We start from the raw sequence: 25943 nt of genomic DNA, 5'->3' as shown, positions 1-25943 counted from the left end.
GGTAAAGGGTGTCAAATATATGGTGATGGAAAGAAATTTAACTTTGGGTGGTAAATACACAATGCAATATACAGATGATATATTATTGAATTTTACACTTGAAACTATATAATTTTATTAATCACTGTCATCCCAATACATTAAAAAAATAAGAACTATATTCAAAGCGGGGGGGGGGGAATAATTCAGAAATTTAATAGAGCATTTTACAAATACTTTCTGTTTGTACCTTTACCTCTTCATTCTACCTTTTGACTGCTTCTGACATTACTTTGCAAATCAAGCCATCTTCCCTGAAGACACCAACAAGGTTTACTTGAGAGTCTTTACTGCCAAATCTCCTTCTTTGTCCTGATACAGGACTACTCTCAAACAAAAGAGCACAAAGCATTTTCCCATTAATTTGATAACCAAATTCTACAAATAGCTAAGGATCATCATTAGTGACTCAGGCAAAACATAAGAAAACAAATCCAAAACACCCACCAACTTCTTAATATTCACCTCCCAACTCTCATCCCTAAAAATGTGCCTCCATCCCAAAAGTGCAGCCTGTCACACAGCAGAAACAGTCACTCACATACTATCATTTAACGCAATGCGGGATTAGATATATTTCGTAAACTGCTTTTAACCAATGCAATAAATGATCTCACTAGCTTAATTTACTTTAAGTCATCTACTTAGTTAAAATATTTAGTATGTCCATCGAGGAAGACTTCATCACATCTTTCCCTTCACAATTATGAGTAATTAAGCGCTCAACTATGAAGCTGCTAAATTATTCTTGTTGGTGGACATGGAAATGCCTTCCTGTGGGAGATGCAGAATTCAGACATTTATGATTAAATATTTTATTAAGTAAAAACCAATACTGGACTATTACAGGGCCTTACTGTTAGTTATTATAAATTGCTCACAGCACAGGACAGATCCCTCAAATTTATTCACTAATATTAATACAAATTTATTTCTTAAAGCAGATCTTACAATCCAATTGTTAGGAAACCTGATAAAGCCACTATGCTGGCCTTAAAGAACCACAGCTGATAGCAATGAGATAATAATGGGTGATTTATTTATCTCTTCTTGTCACCCACCCCCAATCCCATTTATCTGCTACTCTACCACGGAACTGGAATTCTTTATGCAACAGACCTCAAAATTGCTTTCCATTTATACAGCTAAACTAAAAACTCATTTGATTTGGCTTTGTTAATATTTTATTATATATTAACTGGGGATAAGACTTATCAGCTTGATTGATGTGTGTACTTAATTCCCAGGCAGTACTTTAGTGCCTTCCCTGGAAGAGCTGAAACTGTGGGTTCCTCTGCATTTCTCTAAATGGGAGCTAGTGCTACACGAGGCTGGGAAAGATAGGCATCTCTCGGGGAAGTGGTTCCTGCTTCTATCGTTCTTCTTTGTACAGCATAAGCTTTATCAAGTCTTTGAAGAGCCAAGGCATAGTCGGGAAGAACTTAAAGGTAAACATTTTCTAGGATACAGATGAAAACATCTTTTATAGTTAAACATTTAAAAAATATAAAAATTAGATACCCCAATACTGGGGGTGTTCTTATACTTACCAGACAGGGCAACAAAGAGTTAGTTGGTTGTTTTTGTTACTGAAATAATGTATCAGAAGGAAACTGGCTGAGAATTTTCTGTCTATATGTAAGCCCACTGAGGTGCAAGAAGAAAGGGGGGGAAAAAAGGTAAAAGGCAGCCTAAAACAAAAATCTCTGGCTGTAAATTCTGTGTGGGCAAAGAAAAAAAACTGAAAAATCCTAATGAGAGAGCAGGACCACAATATAAATATCTTAGGCAGACATCTAGTTCAGTGGTTCTCAGCTGGGAAGTTTTGCTCCCCAGGGGACACTGGGCAATGTCTGAGACTTTTTTGGTTTTTCACAACCAGAGGGTACTACTGGCATCTAGTGTGTGGAAGCCAGGGATGCTGCTAAACATACTACAGTGTACTGCCCACCCCACCCACCAAGCGTTTTCTGGTCCAAAATGTAGCATCTACACTACTTAAAATAGGTAATAGTAAATCACTTCACAATTGTGGGCTTAGGTTTCTTATCAATGAAGGGGTTGAACTAGATCAGGGATTTTCAACCTTAGCACTACTGATATTTTGACAAATTGAACTCCAACAAAATTAAGAACTTCATGTTCTCATACTATTAAGAGAGTGAAAAGGCAAATCACAGACAGGAATAAGATTCTGCAGTACAAACATCCAACCAAAAATTTGTATACATAACACAAAATGAGTTCCCACAAATCAGTAATAAAAATACAACCCAATCAGAAAAGGTAAAAGATTTGAATGGGCACATGATAAAAGAAGTTATACAACAGCCAATAAGTATATGAAAAGGTTTCAACATTACTCAGGGAAATACATATTGAAATTCAGTAAGATACCACTATACACCAAACAGAACAGCTACAATTACGTAGACTGTCCAGAGACAGTGAGGATGTGGAGCAGATGAAACTCTGACTCATGCCAGTGGGAATGTATGACTTGCTACGATCACTTTATAAAATTGTTCAGCAAAACTTACTAAAGCTAAACAAGTACTTATCCAGTAATTTCACTTCTAGATACAGACTCGAGAAATAGCACATATGTCCCCGCCAAAACATGTGGAAGAATGTTCACAACAGCTTTATTCCTAACAGCCAAAACTGGAGACAATCCAAATGCCCATCGGCAGTAGAATAAATAGTGGAATATTACTACAATAGATTACTACACAACAAAAATAAAGAAATGAAACAAAAACAAAGTACTACTACATACAACAACTTGGATAAATCTTGAAAACAGATTTAAAAAATGCTACAATTCTATGATTTTGTTCATATGAAGACCAAGAACTGGCAATACTGACAGAAGGCAGAGTAGGTGATAGGAAGAGGTGCTATTGACTGAGATAGGAAGCCTTCTATGGTTCTGGAAATGTTCTAGATTTTGATCAGAGTTGGGGTTACACAAGCATATCTATGTGTAAAATCTTACTGAATTGTATACTGATAATTTGTGCCTTTACTGTGCATGTTATACATCAATTTAAAAAAATGAATAGCAACACAGCCATAAGAAAAGATGAAATACTGCCATTTGTGACAACATGGATAGATCTTGAGAATATCATGCTAAGTGAAATAAGTCAGATGGAAAAAAGTTGAGAACCATACGATTTCACTCATATGTGGGATATAAAATTGAAAGCAACAAATGAACAAGACAAAAAGAAACTCATAGACACAGAAAACAGTATAGTTGTTACGAGAAGAAAAGGGAGGAGGCAGAAAAGGGTAAAGAGGGTTAAATATATGGTGATGGAAAGAGATTTGACTTTGGGTGGTGAACACACAATGCAGTATACATACAGATGATGTATTACAGAACTGTAAGCTTGAAACCTATATAATTTTATTAACCAATGTCATTCCAATAAATTTAATTTAAAAAATGAGTAGAATATATTTATGTGGCTTTTTCACCTGAACCTTTTATTTAGAGTAGCAAAAGTTGCCTTGATCATGTAAGAATCTCCCCAAATTAAAAAGTAAGAGCAGTTAGAGGCTGATGACAAACTCAGTTCTGTATTCTGTGATTTTCAAATTGGCATACAAAGTTGTTGTCTTGCATATACTATTAGAATACTTTAAATAACTCAAGTTCTTAAGTCTTAAACAATTTCTCATAATCTGGACTTTAATTAAAAAGACTGCACAGCAGTCAGCCTTTTTTAAATAGAGAAAGCCCACAGAAATATTTCTAATTCGAGCCCTACTGTCACATCATTATGGAATTCCTCATGCCCAGGGCTCTAAATACTTAGAAAAGATTCAGGAGTTACCGTACAAATCCAGTAATTACTGAGGCCATAATTGTTGATTTTTTTTCTACCTTTCTCTTCTTCCCTTTTTAAGAAATTGAATATATTGGAGTAATTAACTTTTAATTTTTTCTTAAGGATATGAGGAAAAGAAAGCAAACCAACATTCAACAGGAACCATTTATGGTAATAAGAATCTCACCTCCCGACCCCCAAAAAACTAATTTCTGTACATCTCTAAGTCTTTTGGAGGATTCTACCTTGTTTTTGGAGGATTGTACCTTGTAACAATTATAGGAAATAAGTCATTAACTCCAAAATTAAGTCATTTTGAAGCTTCAAAAGACGATTCTTAAGGAGCCTTCCACCTCTGCATTTAAATGTGAAAGTTATGATGCCACTTATCTTCAGATACAATGACATTTTAATAAACTCCTCCAGAAGCTGGAGAACAGTGGCTCTTAATTATTATTTAAAAACTTTAACTTTTCCTATGTTAAGCAATTCCATGCAGTTTTCTCCCAAATTTCCTCTGTTCTAGCAAGTATACTTCTGGAAAAAAATCTTAAGGAACAAATATACATATTGCTTAACCAACCTTCTTAGGAGTTTTTTTTGTGTTTTTTTTTTTTTTTTTTTTTTTTTAATAAAAACTAACTTTAACCACATGATATCACTTATGTGTGGGATATAAACCTAAAAGCAACAAACAAACTGGACAGAGACTCACGGACATGGACAATAAACTAGTGGTTACCAGAGGATGGGGGGAGGGCGGTGGGAAGTAGATTGGGTAAAAACCGTCAAATACATGTTGATAGTAAGAAATCTAACTATGGGTGGTGAACACAAAATGCAATATATATATGCCTTACTGTCGAATTGTACACTTGAAACTTAACTGGATTTCGTTAACCAACGTCACCATAATAAAAAAAAATAATGAAATAAAAACAACTAACTTTAAAAACCTGGAAATACTCAAAGACAGGAAACATTTGGCTACACAACTTATTGTACTACTTAAAGCAGTTTATACTGTGGGAATCAACCATGTTTTAGAAGAATATTTAAGAATATGGAAAACCATGCACAACATATTGTTGGGTTTTTAAAAAGAAAATTACCACACAGTATATAAGCACAGTATATATGCATTCTCATTTTTGTCTAAATATATATGTGCAGAGAAATAAATAAACTAGCTATGTGGAAGGATTACAGGTAATTTCTTTTTTCTTTTTTGAAAGTATGAAAAATTTTCCACAATGAAGACATATTACTTTTGTGCTTAGATATTTTTCAGTCTTGTTAATGCTAAGTTCAAATTAGATTAAGTAATCTGCTTGCCCAGGTAGCCTTCCTCCTCACAGAGATCATTAAATTTAATTATAATTGGTCCATTACTAAAATGCTTAAGCTTTGGGTTTTTAACTCAGGTCAGAAGATGAAAAAAGACTTTGCTACAATCTAGAACTACAGCTGTGAAAATGAATAAACTGGAGCTATGAATATTCATATCGATCAAATTATACAATATTACAAAGGAAGAAAGCAAATTGATAAAGTTTAAAAACACACAAAATAATACTATACATAATGTAATAATACTATACATACTGTCTATATAATGTAAAGTGTATGTCTTATGGTATAAAGATATGCATGCAAAAAATAAACACAAAATTCAGAATCCTGATTACTTTTGGGTCTTGGGTGATAAAATTGGGAAGGGATATGCACGGGATATCAAATATGTGATAATTTGTATTTCTTAAACCACTTGATAGGCATATGGGTGTTTGTTATATTATTCTTTGTATCTTTTACTAGTAGGTAAAAGAAAAAAGCTAGCAATTGCTCTCAGGATTTAAATGTTTTCTAGAATCCAAACCTCCAAATCATGTCTACGCTCTATAACTAGTTCATAGTCTTCTCTAAAATCAATTATTTAAAATACGGTGTTCTCAATTTTATTCAGACATTTAAGACTCGTTTGTCGCCAGACTGTACTATATGCATTTTTGGGGGCCTACATTTGAAAGATAGCAAATAAGTCAGTGTAATGTGGAAGGCTAATATATGTGCATGAAGACAATATGCCCCTGAAGCTGGTATTCAAGGCAGCTATGTGACAGGTTTAAAATCCAATGTTTATTCTCATTATCAACCTGAAGAGTAATTTAACTAATCGGTGGTTCATTTGAGACCTCTGTATTTGCCACTCACAATCCAAACAGCTGTAGCCATTGGTTGGAAGGCATAGTCCCTGTGGAGACATCAATATGCAAAGAAGGGCAAGACCTAAAATCCTTCTGTTAACTCTCCACCCAGCTGTTAAGTGCATTTGTGAAATTAGAGTTGACCTATAAGTGCACTGTAATGCTTTAAAATGTAGTGTTTAAAAAAATCAATATGGTTAGGGAAGTGTACTAATTAGACAGCATCCGAGGAATTATAAAGTCAGTATTATGTCAACATACATTTTTATTACTGAGTCTAGTATTCATCTAAGACAGAGGCCTATTAAATATGTCCTTCCCAAATTACCAACTAAAATCAATCAATACCTTGAATTCTGTGGTTAAAGAAATGAATAAAAGGTAGCAGAGGTAAATTTAGAAGAAATTATAGCAGGTTCTCTATTTCAAATGAAAACTGATTCTGTTATAGTTGTAAGCCTTACTTAAAGAGCAGGTGAGATAATCACCCCTTCACCACCCACCTCAAGAAGCTACAGTAGAATAATTGAAGTAGGTGAAGCAAAAGAAAATTTAACACCATATAACCTCCTCTCGCCCCACCCATACCTCTTCACGCAATCTGGCATAGCAGTGGACTTCCAGGTAATAACTACAGGAAATGGATACTGAACAACTATAAAAAGCAAGTTTGTTAGTTTTAAACAAAGGCTTGACTATCACAATGACTAAGTACATTAAGTAGCAATAGTTTCCATTAACTGAGGATCTAAAATTAATGTGCACACAGGGGGAAAAGGTGCTATTTCTGGCCACATAGACTGTATATGACGATGGCTATTTTCATGATCAACAGTAAATAATGTGCTGAGCCATGTAGTGAGTTTTAGTTTCCAATATTCTGATTTTCGGACATTTATATCAAGAAATGAATTCTATATCAAGTATAAGTTAGAATGATTCTTGAAGATCTTTGTACTAATAAGAAAATGTTTTCACAGCATTTCTTGCAGTTAAAATACCAAAAATTTATCAAGCTATTAAAAAAAAAACTTTTTAAAGCTAGTTTAACATATCCCTATATTTTGAAGTAGTCATAAATCCAAAGACAAATCATACTGTTTAGTGGTTTGGTAAGAAGTGAAAGGCAAGATAAAAAATGAAAAATCCAAGGGAAAAAGTCACGTGCAAGTAAATTCTGATTCAATTTATCTTAGAAAGTATGAGAACCTGTATGCAGTCCTCCTTTTGGAAGCAGCAGCAAAAAGTTCATAAAAGTAAAATGCACATACAACTGAAGATTTATAACATTTATGTGTTACTTGTGTTTCTCCTAAATTTCTACCAACAGCCACTGGAATATCTCCACTTAGATATCCCATAGGCCAAATAGCCCCAAACTAAACTTATCACTTCCTGAACCCCACACAGGGAGTGTTCTCTAGTACATGTGCCTAAGTTAGAAATCCGATGTCCGCCTTGACTCACTGTCCTTCGTCACCTTCTGAACCCCAGTCATCCATTAAGTCATACTGATGCTACCCGAATCTGGTTTCCTTCATCCGTACTGCCAATATCCCAGTTCAGACTACCATTATCACTCACTAAATAATTTCTTTGAAAGTGTGGTCAAGTTTGTTAGGCTTTTTCCATAGCCTGGAATCTCAACTAGGGGAAAAATCACGTTTATTGTTTTTGGTGTATTAGCTTGAATGCTATTTTTCATCAGATTAGCACAGTCAGTGGAGAATCACAGGAGTGATAATAAAAGATAAAACTGCTAGCTTTCGGAGGTGCAATTTATAGAATAGTGATTCTATAAACTGGAAAAACCCCAAAGATCACATTTTAACATACTGATCATTTTTTAAAAACTAGGCAAGACAGTAATAAATATTATTTGATGTAGACCTTGAAGTGATCTTGAAGATGTCTGTCCTCACATACAATCTAGGTAGCCAGAAAGCAAAACATTTATAATCTTACATAACAATGACTCAAGAAGGGAAGTAGGGGAGTATATGATCAGATGAAAAATAAATTGCTAGAGACTTACCGGAATGCTTGATTCAGAATTTGATAATGAAAATGTTCTGGCGCCAATCCTATAACCACAGCATTAGGATCACTTGTTTGTATTCCTGGGAATGAAAAAAATATGTAAGTGTTGAAAAATGCAATTAAAAGTAATGTCATATTTTATAACAAATTAGTTTTTGCCAATCAAGTACAAATTTTTGCTGTAGTCACAATATGAAGTTTAAGAGATTATCCTGTCCAGTGTACTTTGGAAATAGAATAATACTTAAAAGAAAGAAAAAGGTCTCCTAGTATTTTCGCGTATTTCTTTTGCACAGTTTTACAGCTACTCAGTAACTAGAATATCTGAATTAAAATTTGTAACCTGATGTTCTCAAACAAGTAATTTCTAAGTTCAAAAAGCTTTACTGATTACAATCAACAAGAACAGCCACGAGTTCCCTGGGAGCTATCAGATCAATAGGAACTGATGAAGGAATGAAAATCTAAGAGGCAAGGGAAATTAGACTCTCTAATGGACACAGCTGAGGTTAACGCATTCTTGATAAATATGAATGCACTGTAGAGCCTATAATTTTGACAAAATGCCTCATCTACTTTTAGTGTCACAGATATTACTCTATAACTTAAGCATATTTTAAGGCCTTGGAACCTCATAATTGGACTTTTCAGCAATGACACCCAAACAAGTACATTCACTATCACAGTTATTAAAAATCTGACTAAAGATTCTTTAGATTATCCATATGACAATTCTTTTGTCTCTCTTACTGCCTGTCTTTAAGCATTTATCACTATCAATTCTACCAAAATGTGAAGGGATGAAATGGGGAATGGAGTTAACCAAGATTTCTAATTTCCTCCTTACCAGCAGCCATGAGTAAAAATTGGTATGTTGAAAGAAGAAAATAAAATTACTGAATACAGTAAGAGTTGGAGTTTTTGTGTGGTTTTTTTTTTTTATTATTATCTCCATCTATCACTAGCAAAGATATTAAACAGTAGCAAAGATATTTCTATTCCTTTCAAAAACCCATTTACTTTGGGTATTTTCACGTATATAAGATGTTACGAGGATTGTCTTGAACTGAATGACAAAGATTTCTTACATACCAGGGACTCTGCTTATAAATCCCAACTCAAACTCATTGCTGATACAATTAGAATCTTGACTTTCTTCAAATAAAGTCAAAATGGAAAAATCTGGTTAAAATATTGTTCTGTAGTACTTCAGAAAACCCAGAAACACAAATACATTGATTATAGAGTACATCTGTCATTATTTTTGGTTGCCTAATTTCTGAATACTGATCTCATACTTAGGGAATTCACTAGCTCCTAAGGCTTGGTGAGAGGCAAAGCTATCCCTCTTATTATAGAGGCTGAAAACACCAGATACTTTCTTTTCCAGCCTCTCTTGCAGCCATGTGTGCTAGCATGAGACAGAAACTCTACTAATCAGTAACACCCACGGGTGTCTGAACTGGGAACTAGTAACAGAAAGAAGCAAGGAGAATCTCCTCTGGAAGAGGTGACAGTGACAGCCTCAGACTCTGGGGCAGCAGTGCTAGCTGGAGCATCCAATCTCCAGTTTCATTGGGGTCAACAGGGCAAGCAGAGTTCAGTGTTCAGCACAGACATCACTGGCACCTGAGCAGTTCTGTGGCACGCTACTGCATACTGTTCCTGGCTGCACAGCCCCTAAGACTAACACTCCAGCTCTCCTTGTCAGTTCTATGGGCTACCCAAACAGCCTTTTGTTTTTGTCATAGAAATTTTCAGAAATATATAAAAGACTAGTATGAGCCCTGATGTATGCATCACCCAAGCTTTAGCAACCATCAACATTTTGCCAACCTTACCTATAATTTTCTGAAGTCTTTTTAAAGCAAATCATAGATATCATGTCATTTAACTCCTTCATATTTCATTATGTATCCTTAACTGATAAAGACTTAAAAACCAACTTAACATTACTATACCAACAAAGTTAGTAATTTTTAATATCACTTCTGAATTTCCACAAATGTCTCAAAATGTCTTTTTATATCTGATATGTAATGGGCATCCAAAAAAGTCCATATAGTACATTTGATTGTTATGTCTTACGTATCCTGTAACAGGACTGTTCTCTACTTATTGGAGCAATTAGAAAAGGTCCTGGAAAAGGGTCCACATTCTGGATTTGGCTGATTGCTTGTAATATTATTTAATTTGTTCCTTTACCTTTATTTTTCCTAAAAACTGGTAATTAGATCTTCATAGATTCAGATTTGATTTTTGGCAAGATTATTTCATAGGCAATACTATAAATTTCCTATCATATCACATTAAGAAGCACAAAAATTCTGTTTGTTCTACTTCTAGTGATGTCAAGACTGATCAACGGGTTTAAGTTCTTCCATTTTGAAGTTCCCCATCAACCCTAATGTGTTCAAAATCTATTGATGATGTTGCCTATTTCATTAGGGCTTCCCAATGGCGATTTCTAATTTTGCCATTCTTTTTGCATTTACTAGCTGGAATTCTGTAAAGAATTTACTCTCATCAAATATTTGTTTACTCTAAAATATAGTTCAAATAGAAAAAGCAGGATAAATGCTTGTTTTAACTCCCTTAATTTATCCATTTTCAAGATAATGAATTACTGCCCTAAGCGCCTCCAATAGTGACCAATGAGTTTTGTGGGGCTGTGTCATTTTGAACCCATGGCTTTTTGTATATATGATGTGTTGCAATCCATTCAATCATTATTCTTTTTAATGCTCAAATTACCCCTTCCAATTGGCCCCAGTGTCCTTTAGATCTGACCTCATTCGTCCTCAATAGCTTCCTTGCTAACACAGTTAGCTATCCCAGACTCATTTTGTACAATGTCTGCCCAAATCTGGAATTAGCCATTACTCCAAGGAACTAAAGTGAGAAATGGCAGTAGACCTCGCAGGCTGACCACTGGGTTGTCATTATTTCTAGGCCTTTTCAGTGGAAGATCTAAATAATATTTATTTTTTAAGCAAACAGGGAGTTGATCTTGATATTGTCAATTCAAAATTAATCACACACAGCTTTTAATTAACTAATTTGATTTTTCTATTTGTGTGTCTTTTCACTTACACTTAAAATCTTGGATCTTAACAACACTATCATAATTACTACTTTGTTTGATCATATGTATAATTTTTAAACAACAATACCAACATTACTAATTAACACTAACCTACTGAATGTTGTTTAAGATTTCCTTGCAGCTCCTTGATCCTTAGAATTTATCCCACTAATCTTTTTTGTAATCTAATCAGAACGAATAGTCAAAATACTATATTTTAAAGTCATTTGAAATAATTCTTTACCCTGAGTAGTTATATCACCAACTTGATAGTTTAGCTCATTTATTTCAATCTCTTTTTAGTTTTCACAATCTGGTTTGCTTTTTATTTTTTAATTGTCTTTTAAATAAGTAAAATATTTATATAGTTCCAAAGAGAAAACTATGTAACAAATTACTTGTTAAGAAATCTCCTTTCCTGACCCTCTCCTCAATCTCCCTACCTCCCTCTTTAAATAACCATTTTTATTGTTTTTTTCATTTATCCTTCTTCAGCTTCCTTTTACAAACATAAGGAATATATACGGATATATATGGATATGTATATCCATTCCCTCACATATTCTTACACAGAAAACTTGTATGGTTTTCTGAATTTTATTCTTTTCACTTAATATATCCCATGGAGCGCTCTCCTTAACAGGGATGAAATTTTTTGTCACTACTTATTTTCCAGCTACAAAGCATTCCATTTTGTGGATATATCAAAATATCATAGTTTAGTCAGTCCTTTCTAATGATCATTCGGGTTGTTTCCAAACTCTTATTATTAGCAATAAGGCCATAATGAATAACCTTGCTCACGTCATGTATTTTTATAACTATATGTTGGGGACAGATTCCTACAAGTGACAGTACTGCTTTGTATGCAATTTGTATGCAATTTGCTAGCTATATTACCAAATTCCTCTCCATAGGAACTGTAGCATTTTATACTACTGTCAGCACTCAAATTCTTTTAATAAACTTATTTTTTGTTTAATACAGCCAAAATTCATTTGTTTCTTACGAATAATTCTGATTGATACACTAGTGTGTTTCTTGATAGTACAAGTTCTGAGGTTATGTCCAACTGTGTATCCATGCTGAACATTATTTGTAAAGCCATCACGTGGTTTTATGATATATTTATACCAATTTTTCTATATTGTGCCATTTCACTCTGGGTATCATCTACAAAACAATGGAGCAAAGCTTCATAAAACTAGGATATTTTCCCAACATCTGTTCATTTTTGCAAAGGGAAAAGTTTTATTTTCTTTTGATTGAAAATATTTCAGTCATAGCAAAAATTTCATACTGTACAGAATGACATCTATTTTTAAACATGGAGCTCTTGGTTTATCTCATTTAATGAACTTAGTAAAATTAATATGAAATTATAATACTCAAAGCAATTTTGACTTTTTCAAACTGTGTGTCATGATCTCTTAACAGACTGTAAAACTAATTTGGAGGGCCCTAAGCAGCATCAAAATCAAACAAACAAGTAAATCAAACAGAAAATAAAGTCCTTCTCATACAGTAAAAGTAAATGTTGTTTAGCATATATAATAAACATATATATACATTAAGTTACTATGTAAAGTACTTGACTTATTGTGGTATGCGGTCAGAACACGTTTGAGAAATACCAATTTAGATTCGAACTATCTGTTGACCATTTCAAAATAACAGAAAATCTAAATAAATATTTCTAAACATCTAGTTTTAAGAATGATTCTATAAGCAGATATAAAGACCAAATTTCTACATCTTCCCAAATTTCCCCTACCTTTGAAATCAGGCAGTGCCCGGTCATCAACTAGCAGCATGGGCCGGACTTGTTTCTGCTCTACTAAATTTCTGGCTGCAGTCAGAGAAGTGAATATTTCATCTTCAGAGATATCAAATTCCAATTTTTTCAACCTTTCCAGTAAGTCTTGCTTGCTCTCTTTGGTTGTATTGGTCACAAACCTAACCAGTACAGAAGTACCACGTAACCTGGAAAAGTAAAATTCAGATGTCAACAGTCAATTTTTCCATTCTAGCTCCTTAAAACTTCCTAATTTGGTAGCCCTTGCCAAAGGTCAGAAAATGAAGTCACCGAGTAAATGTTTTTATGGCCAATAATCTTTTTTTTGTAATCTAATCAGAATTGCTTACAAATTCTCCATACCCTGTGGGCTGCTTCATCTCCAAAGGCTACAGTCAAATTGTAAAAGCTGTGTCTACCTTTTTGAGGCCCTTCTATACTTAAACCAAATTTTACTGCATTTTACTGAAGTTTTATTGAATTTTACCAAATAAGTGAAAAAAAAAACAACAACAACAAAGCTTAGTAATCACTGTACTCACTGAATATGAGATGTGAAAGTTATCTTAAGAGATTATCTACCAGTGCAACCCACTCTTCTTAAAGATGAGAAAACTGAGGCCTAGAGGAGCTAAGTGACTTGCTCAGCAGTAAAGGTGAGACGAGAACTCCAATCTATGTCCTGATATAGGACCTGATCTCCTATACAAAGAGAACAGAGGATAGCTCAGGGTGCTTTTCCTTCTTCTTAGCCAATTAGAGACTGGCTAAGCCCTAATGTGATACTATATTCATAAACAGAATCTACCTGGACAGCTCAGAGAAACATTCCATTTTTTTTTTTTTTTAAATGAACTGTGTTTTCTCCATTAATGGTTCCATACAAGATTGTTTTGATTTTTTTTATCTGCTTTTGGAACCTAAACTGGCAATCAGGTATCAGAGTAAGAATTCATGATAGTCTAGCTTCCTTTAAAAATAAATATTATTTTCTTGGTCCTATAGTGTTTTAATCCAAAATCTAGAAATAATTTTAATTTAGTTATAATTTAAAATTTTATATTAATCCCTTGTTGCTTTTTATTTTGTGTAGCCTAAATAGATACAAAATGTAAAAGCACTAACCACAATTTAAAATGAGCAAGCAAATAAAACAGAAAAGAGATTTTTTTAAGTATTTACTCAAAAAACGTTAATTAAATTGTATGATTAAACAGTTCACTGTTATAATGATTACTTCTAAATTTTATGTGTGGTACCTTTTCTGAAAAACACATTAAATCTGGTGTTTACCTCTCAAAAGAAATTGATTATTTCAATTGACTATCCTAAAAATGAATAATTTTAAGTACTGAAATAGCCGCATCATTCTTAATGAGAATTTTTTTAAAAACTTTTTTCTTTTTACTGGTGCCTCGACTTCCCTTAATCCGTTCATTTCTATAAAAACTCAAACCAGCAGTGACAGTATAGTGATTTCTCTGGGATGGAAACCCACCAGTACAATTTGTGGGCTCCTGTCCCTCCAGAATGGTAAGCTTATAGTTACAGAGCTACTTAGAGATTTCATTCATTGTTTATCAGAAATAAAAATATATTTCTTTCAATCCAAAGTAGAAAGCTGATCATTAGAGCGATAAAAGTTTCTGTCCAACGGAAGAGCAACAGATGATCAGCAGGCATCCTTTCCTTGAGAAGGCCTAAATGAGTGTCAAGGAGTCCAGAGAAAGTCCAACTGTGGAACTGACTTTCCTTTGGCTTTAAACAACATGTTGTCCACCTATAAGTGAACATCATGACTCCTAACTAAACTGATAGTTTACAACTGGTGCCTTCCAACAGATATACAAGTCTCTTTATATTTGTTGATTCCTTAAATGGAAAGTAAGCTCCCTGAGAGAATGCAAAGTACGTCAATCTTTTGCCCAAACACCTGGCACTATGAAACTAGTCACTGGATTTTTTGAATAACAGCACACTATGAATATTTTAAGTTGGAAAATAATAAGCACCACATGCTAAGTTTTGTTGACTGAAAACTTATCTAAATTATTTTAGGATGGAGATTAATTAAAACTGATTATTAGTTCTGTGGTACTGATGAGTATTCTTTTCAAAACACTCAGAAGCAAACATTCACATTCAGTTTACTTTAACAAGCTTATACTATGTACTCCTGGTTTGCACCTAGACATGTTAAGTAGTATGGTTGACAGATCAAAAACATAAGACAGTCTCTAACCTTCGAAAGCATTAAATTTAGTTGATGAAAATAATTCTAAAATTTCAAGTCCCTTAAATTAAATTTCACCTGAGCAGCAGCACACTCAGTGCTAGATCTTAGGTGAAGGCAGAGTGCCTATGCCTTTGTGTATGTGTGTGTTTCACTTTGTGATTCCAGGATTCATTTGTGATTTTTCCAATGCTCTTTATTCTATATTCTAGAATCCTGAGTTTTCATTCACAAATTTACATTACTGACTCAGAAAAAGAGACACACACACAAAAAGATTAGATCAAAAGGCCAAATCTAATACAGGATTAGAGAACAATGTGTGGAGGATATTACCATATAGACATCTAGCTAAACCCAAGGCAGTTTCTATATGTATGGTAAGCTGGTGAAATGCCATCTTAAGGCCATCCATTTAGCTAATGATCTGCCTTGGTAAAATGGCACTTACAAACATATTTGTCAGCTGAACCTGGAGAATAGCTTGCCTTTTAAGAGCTTCCTGTGCGCCTGGCACAGCTGCATCTTCAATGTGAAGTGTGCCATTGAGATCTACCAAAACAGCTTTTAACGCGCGGCGTGCTGCCATCCCTCATTCCCTAGGAGAGAGCAAATGAAATTAAAAATACAGTTTAGGAAACAATGGACCATTAAAAACCGGTAAGTCTTTAAAAATATCATTCATATCCAGAAACATACTGCTTAGTGTTAAGCTGCTTCTTTTGGGGAAAAATAGATTTTTAAAAATCAAAATTTGCTTCATAAAACTTTCATAATGCTCGATTTTAAAAAAATATTGAATTAAAACTATAAGGGAAAAAGTTAATAAAAAGAGAAGTTACTACTTACTTTCAAGTTTCTTAAAATAACTCTTTGGTGAAACAATTTATTCATTTGTTATTTTTAAATAATGTACTCCGAAGAATGGATGGAAGAATGGAAGCACTAAATCATTGGCAAATTTTTTTTCATCTTTGGATATGATGAAAATGTTCTAATCACTCACCTCCACTATTATATCCTGAAATGGCATATATGGCCAAAGCGCTGATAGTATTTACAGGTCAAAGTCACACAGCAATTTTATTCATTTGTTATTTTTAAATAATGTACTCCGAAGAATGGATGGAAGAATGGAAGCACTAAATCATTGGCAAATTTTTTTTCATCTTTGGATATGATGAAAATGTTCTAATCACTCACCTCCACTATTATATCCTGAAATGGCATATATGGCCAAAGCGCTAATAGTATTTACAGGTCAAAGTCACACAGTAATTTTATTCATTTATTTATTTATTTATTTTTAGGCGAGGCAACCCTTGGTTGACCACACAGATTGCAAGGACTTTGTCAGCTTACGATCTCTTATTTTTTATTCTTTTTACACCTACAATACCTGGTCTTTCTAGGTGGTCTCCCATCCAAGTACTAACTAGGCCCAACCCTGCTTAGCTTCCCAGATCAGACAGGATCCAGCTTGTTCAGGGTGGCATGGCTGTAGACACATGGTGATTTTGAAGTCTGGCAATATTGTCCTTACCTCATAATGTGCAACTCTCCTTTTGCATATTTTCCCTTTAAAATTTATGAATTATATACTGTATACAGTGGAGTATAAGGTATGGTTTAAAGATAATAGAGGAGTGGGTAAGAATAGTATTGACGCTCAAGAGGATGGGATTTCATTTTAAAGTTTTTTAAAATGTATTCATTTATTTCCATTTTTTTTAATAACAAAATATTTCAGACATACAAAAAGGTATCAAGGATAATACAACCACCACCTTTACCTGTCACTCAACTTTAGAAATAAAACAACACTGGTGGAGCTGGAGCCCTCTGTGTATCCTTTCTGATCCCATTCCTCTTCTTCTCCCCAAGGCAGCTACTATCCTGATTTTGAGATGTTGAAAGCTTTGTATTAATGTTATTATTTCTATACTTGGCGACTTGCTTTACCACGCCACATTATATTTGTGAGATGTACCCATCTTAACACATGTAGTCAATATTCATTCATTTTCACTGTTTCATGGTATTCCATGGTATGGTTATACACTTTATCTGTTCTCTTAATCATGGAGATTTAGGTTATTTTGCACATTTTATTTTAACAAAGAGTGCTTCTTTGAACATCCTTGTACATGTCTCCCCCGTGGACATGGGTGTGAACATTTCTCTGGGGTCTTGCTGGTCTGAGGGTGTGTACTCATCTGCAGCCTTACACGATATTGCCAAGTTGCCCCACTCATTGGTACCTTCCTTAGGCAAATGTTTACTGAGCACTTACTATGTATCGAGCCCAGATGTGATAGCAGAGCTGGAAGAGCCATCTCCTTTAAAGTGAGAAGCAGAGGAAAAAGGGAAAGAACCTGAGGAGATGGAAGTAAGCAATTACTAATAATCTGTGGAGACCCCCAAGAAGAGGTTTCTGGTGGTTTATAGCATGTTACTTTGAGACAAATGATGGGTGGGGGAAGATACCTCCTTCTCAGCTAGCTCCTTATGAAATGCAATCATGAGAGTTTGAGACGCAGTCAGCAGGTGGTGGTCCTAGTTCTGCCTCAAATTCATTATGTGACCTTGGCCAAGTACCTTACGCTTTCTGGTCCCAATTTGCTCTTCAATATGTGGGGCAGGGCAGGGAAGCAAGATGAAGCCTCGATCTTTTTCTCTTGCCTACAGTCGGGAGATCTGGGCTGAAAGAATCAATGTACCGTGTACAATGTACCTGGGGCCTTGATTTTTTCCCCTCTTCAACATGGGCCTGCTAACCCCTGCTGGCTCATCTCCCAAAGTTGCCAGGAATACTCTAGATCAGGGGTCTTCAACCCCTGGGTCGCAGACCAGTAGCCTGTTAGGAATAGGGAAAAACAGCAGGAGGTGAGAGGCAGGCAAGCAGTGAAGCTTCGTCTGTATTTGCAGCCGCTCCCCAGCGCTAGCATCACCGCCTCAGTTCTACCTCAAATCATCGGGCATTAGATTCTCATAGGAGCACCGGTCCCTGGTGCCAAAAATGTTGGGGACCACTGCTCTAGATTGTCCACTTCTTCCACCTGTTAATCTCTCTTAGGTGCATTCCTTTCAGGAGGCAAAGATGACTCCTGAATTCTTTTCCAGCTTCTAGCTTTTAGTTCCTTTGCTCCTTCCATTTCTCAGACCCTGCTTCCACTCCAAATCGGCCATCTCTGCACACAAGGTATAAATATAAAAAATAAATAAACCCACGCTGAATCCCAGAACTGAAGCAAACTTATGGCAAGTGCTGGCTGCAGATTAGCATGTATAGTGGATATGCAACTGCACATACTGGAGAGAACTGACGGCATGGTCTGGACTAGGGAGGGAAGAGATGATGTTCCTGCTGGACCCAGGGAGCCCATCAGTCAAGAAGGCCCAGACCTGCTCTTTTCCTTATACATGCTTCCCAAACCCAAGCACAGGCTTCCCCTCAGCAAGCTAGAACCTAGAGCCTAAGTGAGGGAGATGCAGAAGGTGGGAGAAGTGGGGCCAGGAAATGAAAGTCAGATAGATCCAGGGTCAGCTGAGTAAACTTGGCGGACTGCATTCATCATCTTAAGCCTCCATTTCCTCATCTGTAAAAGGAGAAGAATAATGATAAATACCCTGCGGGGCTGTGAAGGTTCTGTGAGTTAAGGAGACTGCCTAGCAGTGAAAAGCACTGCCTAGAGTGATATACACTCATTACTATGTAACAGCTACCCATCTGCTTCTCACAATGTATAGCCCCGGTCAGAGACCAGAAAAAGTAAGGAGCAAGAGAAGCGACTGGGAGGAATCCATTGAGAAAGGAGAAAAGCTGGAACAGCTCACATTTATTGGATGTTGTATGTGTTTGGCACCATGCTAAGTGCTCTGCAGTCTTTATCAACTTATTGAAACTTCTAAGCAATCACACCCAGATGAGGAAATTCAGGCACTGAGAAGTGGCTCATTTGCCCATGCTTTTAGTTTTGACTTTGAATCATGTTAATGGTTTAAATAATCAAATTTAAATTAAGCCAGTCTTGAAATGGAAGTAGAAACAAACTAATCTAGTTAAGACAACTTCTGCACAGAGAACTCGACTCTAATCCTTCAATAGGATATATATGAAGGACAAAAAGAACTGTAGCACTAAAAAATGTATATATTTTTTAAATCAATTCATAACACTTCCAATTCCAAACACCACAGGGTTCTTCCTCTCCTCCATTCCATATTCATTTCTCTTTTCTCCCATTTGAGAACCACAATTTTTAAAGTATCAACAATATATTTACTCATTTGCTCCATACTGCAATACATACAGAACAGTTTTGGAATTCAGCCACTACCATTTCCAAAAACAAATCCTGAACCTGTTGATGCATGTCATTTTCCATCAAAACAAAAACAAAAATACACCTTTTGGGATTCTGACTAGAATTGCATTGAATCTATAGAATAATCTTAGGAGAACTGAGATGAGTATTATATTGCATCTTCCTATCCAGCAATATGGTACATTTCTCTGTTTAATTATAGTTTTATAAATATCTACATAAAGATGTCTTCCATATATGTGGAGACATAGCTCTATCATTGCTATAGTAAATGTTATTTTATTTTAAATTACTTTTTCTAACAGTTTGGTGTTGGTGTATTAAAGTAAATTTTTTTGTCATATCTTTTAACCATTCTAAACGTTCTTATTAATTCTAATAATTAGCTTGTAGATTCTCCTGTGTTTTCTAAGATGACAATTATCAACTGCAAATGACAATTCTGTTTCTTTCTTCCAAGCCTTCTTTCTTATTTTCTCTTCTCACATTAGTGCTCTGGTTAGGAACTCCATTATAATTAAATAGAAGTAGTGATAGCATGCATCCTAATCTTGTTCCTGATTTTAAAGGGAATGCTCTCAATATTTAACCATACGTATTCTTGTTGTAGGATTCTTTGTAGCTATTTTAGCCTGTTAAGGAAGTTCTCTTCTAGTGCCAGTTTGCTAAGAATTTTTGTCATAAATTGCTATTGGATTTTAACTACTACTTTTTCCATAAGATATTTTTTCCCCTTTAAGTTGTTAATGCGGTCAATTAATGTTGAACCAATCCTGCCCAAATCCAACTTGGTTCTGTTGCATTTTTTAAAACTTATTGCTAAATTAAAACAGAAAAAGATTAGAAACAATCTAAATGACCATTAACAGAGGCTAGTTAAATAACTGTTAGGTTTCGCCACAGTTGCTATTCTGCTCTTCCCATATTTTATTCTTAGAAATAAGTCACTATAAGGGGTAGAGAAGAACTAAGCTCTACCTCCTGGAGGGGGAATACCCTCATTCTATTATTTAGAATTCTTCTGTAAGAGAGATTTGTCTCTTCTCCATTTATTTATTTGATCACTTATTTATATTACCAGTATGGGCTCACAGACATTTATTTATTCTTTGAACTATAAACCAATACTATGCTCCTTTGTTGCTCAAATTACTCTAGCTCTGGCAATTGAGAGGTCTTTCAGGTTGGCTCCTGTGCCTCCATCCTTTTGTTTTTTCAGTATTTACTTGCCTTCTGGAACTACAAGATGTTCCAGGTTCATCTCGAACTTTCCCTGCTCCAGCCCTAGAATCAGCCATTTTTCCAAGGAGCCTTGGTTCCTTTTATTAGAGAACAGTACTTAGAAACCAAGATCTGAGCACTGGGAGTGCTCGTTGCTACTGGGACATCATTGTCTCTAGGCCCTCTCAGCAGACAGAGCTAGGTGCATGCATACACACATATCTGTAATTATTTCTGCATCTATCCATTGTATATATACTAAGCTAACCATGGATTTCACATTGGTCTTGTAATTAATTAAGATGTCATGATTTTAGCATATAAAGAGACAAACTGATCATTGGAACAAAAGAGAGAACCCAGAGAAAGAACTGCCCCCCCATCCCAATGTGTAGAACATTGATAATACGGCAGAGGTAGTGTTTCAGATCAGTGAAGAAAGAATGAAGTGGTCAAAAAAATAGCGCTAGAACAACTGAATAACTATAGAGAAAAAATGAAACTGGATTCTTGTATCACAGCATATAATTTTTTTTACCAGGTAGATCAAACAACCATATGTTTATTACAAAACTGTAAAACTTTTAAATAGGAAAGTATCTCCATAACTAAAAGACACGAACAGCTTTCTTAAACAAGAAATAAAAAGCACAAACCAGAAAGGAAAATATAGATAAATTCAACTATATTTTTAAAGTACTAGAAAGACAGAATAAAAAAAAAAAGGAGAGTGGAAAACAAACTTCCAACACATGTGAGAAAGGACAAGAATCCAGGAAATAGAAACTATAAATATTAAGAAAAATACAAACAACCCAGTAGAAAAATGGCATAGAATCTCAACATATCCTTTACAAAAGAACAAATCTGACTAGCAAATAAACAAATGAAGATGTTCAAAACTCACTGGTAATCAGGAAAATGCAAATTTAAAGCAGAAAGAGACCGCTGCACCAACACATTGGCAAAATTTAACCTTGAAAATATCAAAAGTTTTTAACAGGAACTCCCATATGTGGCTTGTGAGAGAATAAACCAGTAAGATCATTCTGGAAACTAGTCTAGAATCACCATACTCTACAACCCAGCAATTCTATTCCTAAGTATTATACCCAAAAGATTCTTTCACACTGTACCATTAGACATGAACAAAAATGTCCACAGCAGAACTGTTTGTAATGGCCAGAAACTGGAAACAATACAAATGTCCCTCAATAGCAGAATGAGTAAACAAATTGTGCTATAAATAAATTCATACACAGAATACAAAAACCAGTGGAAATAAACTACATTTACAAACATCATCCTAGATAACTCTCCGAAATCTACTATAGAGTGAAAGAAGCAAGTCACGAAGGACTACATACAATATGGTTTCATATTATAGCATTCAGAAATAGGGATGCATGCATAGGTGATAAAACTGCAGAGAAGCAAGGGAATGATTATCACACGGGTCAGAAGAGTGACTCCTCCAGGGGAAAGGAATGAGATGCAAAGCAGAAGCACACAAAGGGAGCCTCTAAGGTCTTCCTGACCTACAGTGGGTGTATGGATGTTTTTTATTCTATTAAAATTATTAAAAACTTACATGTGTTTTTATATTCTTGTGTAGATGACTTATTTCATAATAGTCTTGTTACATTTTGGACAGTCATTTTTCAAACATTTAATAGTTATAAAAAACTAAATTAGTCTAGATAATTATTATATTCTTAGTATAACAAATTCCATCCTCAAAATATTTTGATTTTTAAATAAACCCCTGGTTCTGTTTGTCTTTTATAATGTACCTGCATGGGGCCCCAGGGCGTGGGCGGGGCGGGGGGGAGTGCAGAGGCAAAAAAAGATATTAAAAGTTTTGGTTAATCGAGATTAAATTGCAAAATCCTCTCTTGTAACAGACCTCATTTTTATTCTATTTCTAAACTTTATTGTGATCTTTATATGGAAGATTACATCAGCAAATAGCATCAACTATTACCTACCTGAGAGGGGAAACAAGTTTGTTAGTCAAAAGAATAGGCTGTTCCTAAAGATTATATTTGGATGTGTAACAGGTAAATGATTCTTTAACTTAAAATACAACTGACCACAAAAGATAATAAGGTTGCACAAAATGCAGACAAAACATTCTCTTTTTACATACAGAAAAACCTACAATAGCTTCTCTTAAAACCTAACTTTTGTGAGAGATGTCTAATATTCAATAAAAAGTGCTAATACTCAAGGCTTCACAAAATATAAACAAGATTGGAAAAACAACAGGAGTGTACTGTTTTTTAAAAACTGTTCAACCAGAGCCAGTAAATGGTCATAATAAAAACTGATAATTTTAATCCTTACTGAAGCCTTCACATAGGCTTAATGTCGCAAAAGCATTCAAAAAGCCCACAATGCTGTTTTTATCAATTCCACAGAACATACCTTTTAAACTCTAAAATGTTCTTTTGGAGTATTACATATCTAAAAGTGACTGCCTGAGGCCTAGAAGAACAAAACTGAGGTATGTAACTCAAATCTTAAAATATACTTCTTCAATTAGCCCCACAATAGGCCTTGACCACTTCTGCCATGATCTCTTTTCTTGTCTGAATTTTTATAATACTTGTTATTTGAACTACAAGTTAATATTGTATCAGATGTAATTGTATCATACTTACAATCTCTCTTATATGTGGAATTAAAAAAAAACAACCCAAGTTTATAGATACAGAGAACACACTGGTGGGGAAACTGGGTGGGAGAAATGGGTAAGCATGGTGACTATAGTGAATAACTGCATTGCATATTCAAAAGTTGCTAAGAGATCTTCAAAGTTATCATGCCAAGAAAAAAAATGTTTAACTATGTATGATGACAAGTTTACTTGACCTATCATGGTGATAATTTCCTAATGTACACAAATATCAAATCATTATGTTGTACCCCTGAAACTAGCAGGTTATATGTCAATTATTGCTCAATCAAAAGGAAAACAACTATTCAATATTACGATAAAGATTTTTTTTTCAAAAACATGTAATTGTAAAATAGTATCACCCTCAGAAAAGGCTTTAAAGGGGATCAAATATACGGTAGCTGAAGGAAACTGGATTTTGGGTGGTAAACACACAAAAGAATATATAGATGTCAAATTATAAAGTACACCTGAAAATTATATAATCGTATTAACCAATGTTACCCCAATAAACTTAATTTTTAAAAAGTTAAAAAAAATAAAGATAGGCCATGTTTCTGTTTATCTTGGGTCCATGTCCCACAATCTCCCATAGTCTGAACAAGTTATATGGGATATACCTTAGAAGAATCATAAACAACAGGTACTGGTACATATTCGATGCAAAGTTGATTATCTCTGATCCTAAAAGAAACTCTTCAAGATACTTTAGAGGACATCTTGACTTGAATATCCCAAGGGCATCACAATCCAACAAGTCCTTGTTGCCCTCAAAGTTGCTTTTTCCTGATCTTTACGAGTGAATGGAAGCACCATCAATCCAGATGTACCCACCTGACTCTCTCACTCCTTCCTCCCATCCAGTCACTTGCCAGAGAATCGTGTCAGTTCCATCTCCTTTACAGTCTTGAATCCAGTCTTCTATTGTTACTAAAACTTAGTTTGGGAATCATCACCTCTCATCTAGCCTAGTTCAACAACTTCCTAAATGCCATCTCTGCTTCAAATCTTCAATTTCCAGCCCCAAATCCATTCCCTGAAATGCAATGGTGCAGTGGTGAAGGACAAGAACTGGGGAGTTGTACACGCCTGCATGTGAACTTCGACTCACTAGCTGTATGAACCTGGGCAATTTTCTTAACCTCTAGGCCTGTTTCTTCATTGTAGAAAGAATAACACCCACCTCTAATGGTTGATAAGATTAAAGAAAACGATACATGTATTGTGAACAGTGTTCTACACACAAAAAGGCTGGATTATGCATGTCTAGGGGGAGGGAAAATGGAAGGGAGGGTACATGATGGATGTGCAAGGGTTGCAAAAATCACAGGATAAATATGATGCATTGTCCTAAAGCTTTAGTATAACTTGAGGATTTGAGAAAACATTTTATACAAAAATAAAGATATACTGTGGCATACAATTGAAAACTTGAATAAATATTTAATACAATACAAGAGAGTTCAATTAAAATTTTCTCCCGGGAGCCTAGGGCTGTTCAGAATATGCTTCCCCATAGCCCTTGGGTAGTAAAAATTCTCTTTTCTTCCCTACATGCTTCCAGTAAAAAAGTCTAGAACCACTGTATGCACTAAATGATATTATTATTCAGTTACTCCCCACTTAAAAAGTCTTCCAGTGGCTCCCCAATGCCCTCAGTACGAAGTCTGAACGATGAACACTGGCATAGAGTCCTGGTTTACCTCTCCAACTCATTTGTCTATATTCCCTCACCAACGTTCTATGGCACTGCAGTCGGCCAAGAGTACCATACTTTACCTCCTTCATCGCTGGACTTTTGTCTGAAACCATTTTTGCTCCCTGAATTTCACCATCCCTGACCCCTACAACTTCTTTTCCCTTGGCCAACTCCTTTAATTCTTGGGTCTCAGATAAGAATCATTTCCTCTGGGACTCCTGAGTCCAACTCATTTTCTTCCACGGCTACACCAGGATCCCCCTGCAAGACCTCATTACACTTAATCACTATCCCGACTGTGTTGCCTTTTCCACTGTACTATTCAGCGCTCAATAAACTTCTGAATTAACTAAGTTCATGAATCCAGGCGTCTATTAGTGGGAGGATCCAAGAACAAGAATCTTTCGGCACTAACTCAACAGCGATCTCTGCCCATCTCCTGGGTGGGAAAGGGCCTCAGGACTGGTAACTACACTCTGCCCCAGCCCAAGTTCCAGGGCCTGGCAAACGCCAGACTGACCGAAAGGGACGCCAGCTTCGAAACACAGCCCAAGGACGCGTTCCGATGAACCACCACCATCCCAGAGCCACGACCTGTCTCTGGCAAACAACGCCCGCGCGCACCCAGGGCCCGGCCGGGCGGAAGTGCCTTGCGCCCCGCTCCGCGCACGCTAGGTAGTTCCGCGGTCTAGGGGGCAGTGTCCGTCGGGAGGGATGGGGGTGGGTGGGGGGAGTCCTCACGGAGCAGGCGTGCGCGTTGGTCCGTGTCCCAGGAGG

The 25943-nt window shown here is 35.5% G+C and overlaps 1 protein-coding gene and 1 pseudogene across 8 annotated transcripts in view; both read right to left on the bottom strand.

Moving 5' to 3' along the window:
- Positions 1-25943, bottom strand: part of HDHD2 (haloacid dehalogenase like hydrolase domain containing 2) — a 34046-nt gene that overhangs the window by 7845 nt on the left and 258 nt on the right. For 3 of the 8 annotated variants that reach the window (XR_003042582.1, XM_006919923.3, XM_015595740.2), the window contains exons 2-4: positions 15727-15837; positions 12985-13193; positions 8121-8205 (exon numbers count right to left, since the gene is read on the bottom strand). Coding sequence is in view for 7 of the 8 variants with exons in the window: in XM_006919923.3 (XP_006919985.1) it covers positions 8121-8205; positions 12985-13193; positions 15727-15827 (395 nt within the window). In the remaining variant the exon portion in view is untranslated. Of the gene's footprint in view, positions 1-8120; positions 8206-12984; positions 13194-15689; positions 15838-17531; positions 17620-17972; positions 18096-24301; positions 24504-25686; positions 25802-25943 lie in introns of those variants that run through there. The other 5 variants (XM_006919924.3, XM_015595736.2, XM_025038621.1 and 2 more) reach the window with 5 other exon arrangements.
- Positions 16626-16744, bottom strand: LOC112469457 (annotated as a pseudogene).

This window comes from Pteropus alecto, unplaced genomic scaffold (genome assembly GCF_000325575.1).
Source record: "Pteropus alecto unplaced genomic scaffold, ASM32557v1 scaffold146, whole genome shotgun sequence".
In the NCBI taxonomy this organism is placed as follows: Eukaryota; Metazoa; Chordata; class Mammalia; order Chiroptera; family Pteropodidae; genus Pteropus; species Pteropus alecto.
The sequence above is the reverse complement of the archived record's forward strand: the minus strand, read 5'-3'. Positions and strand labels throughout refer to the sequence as shown.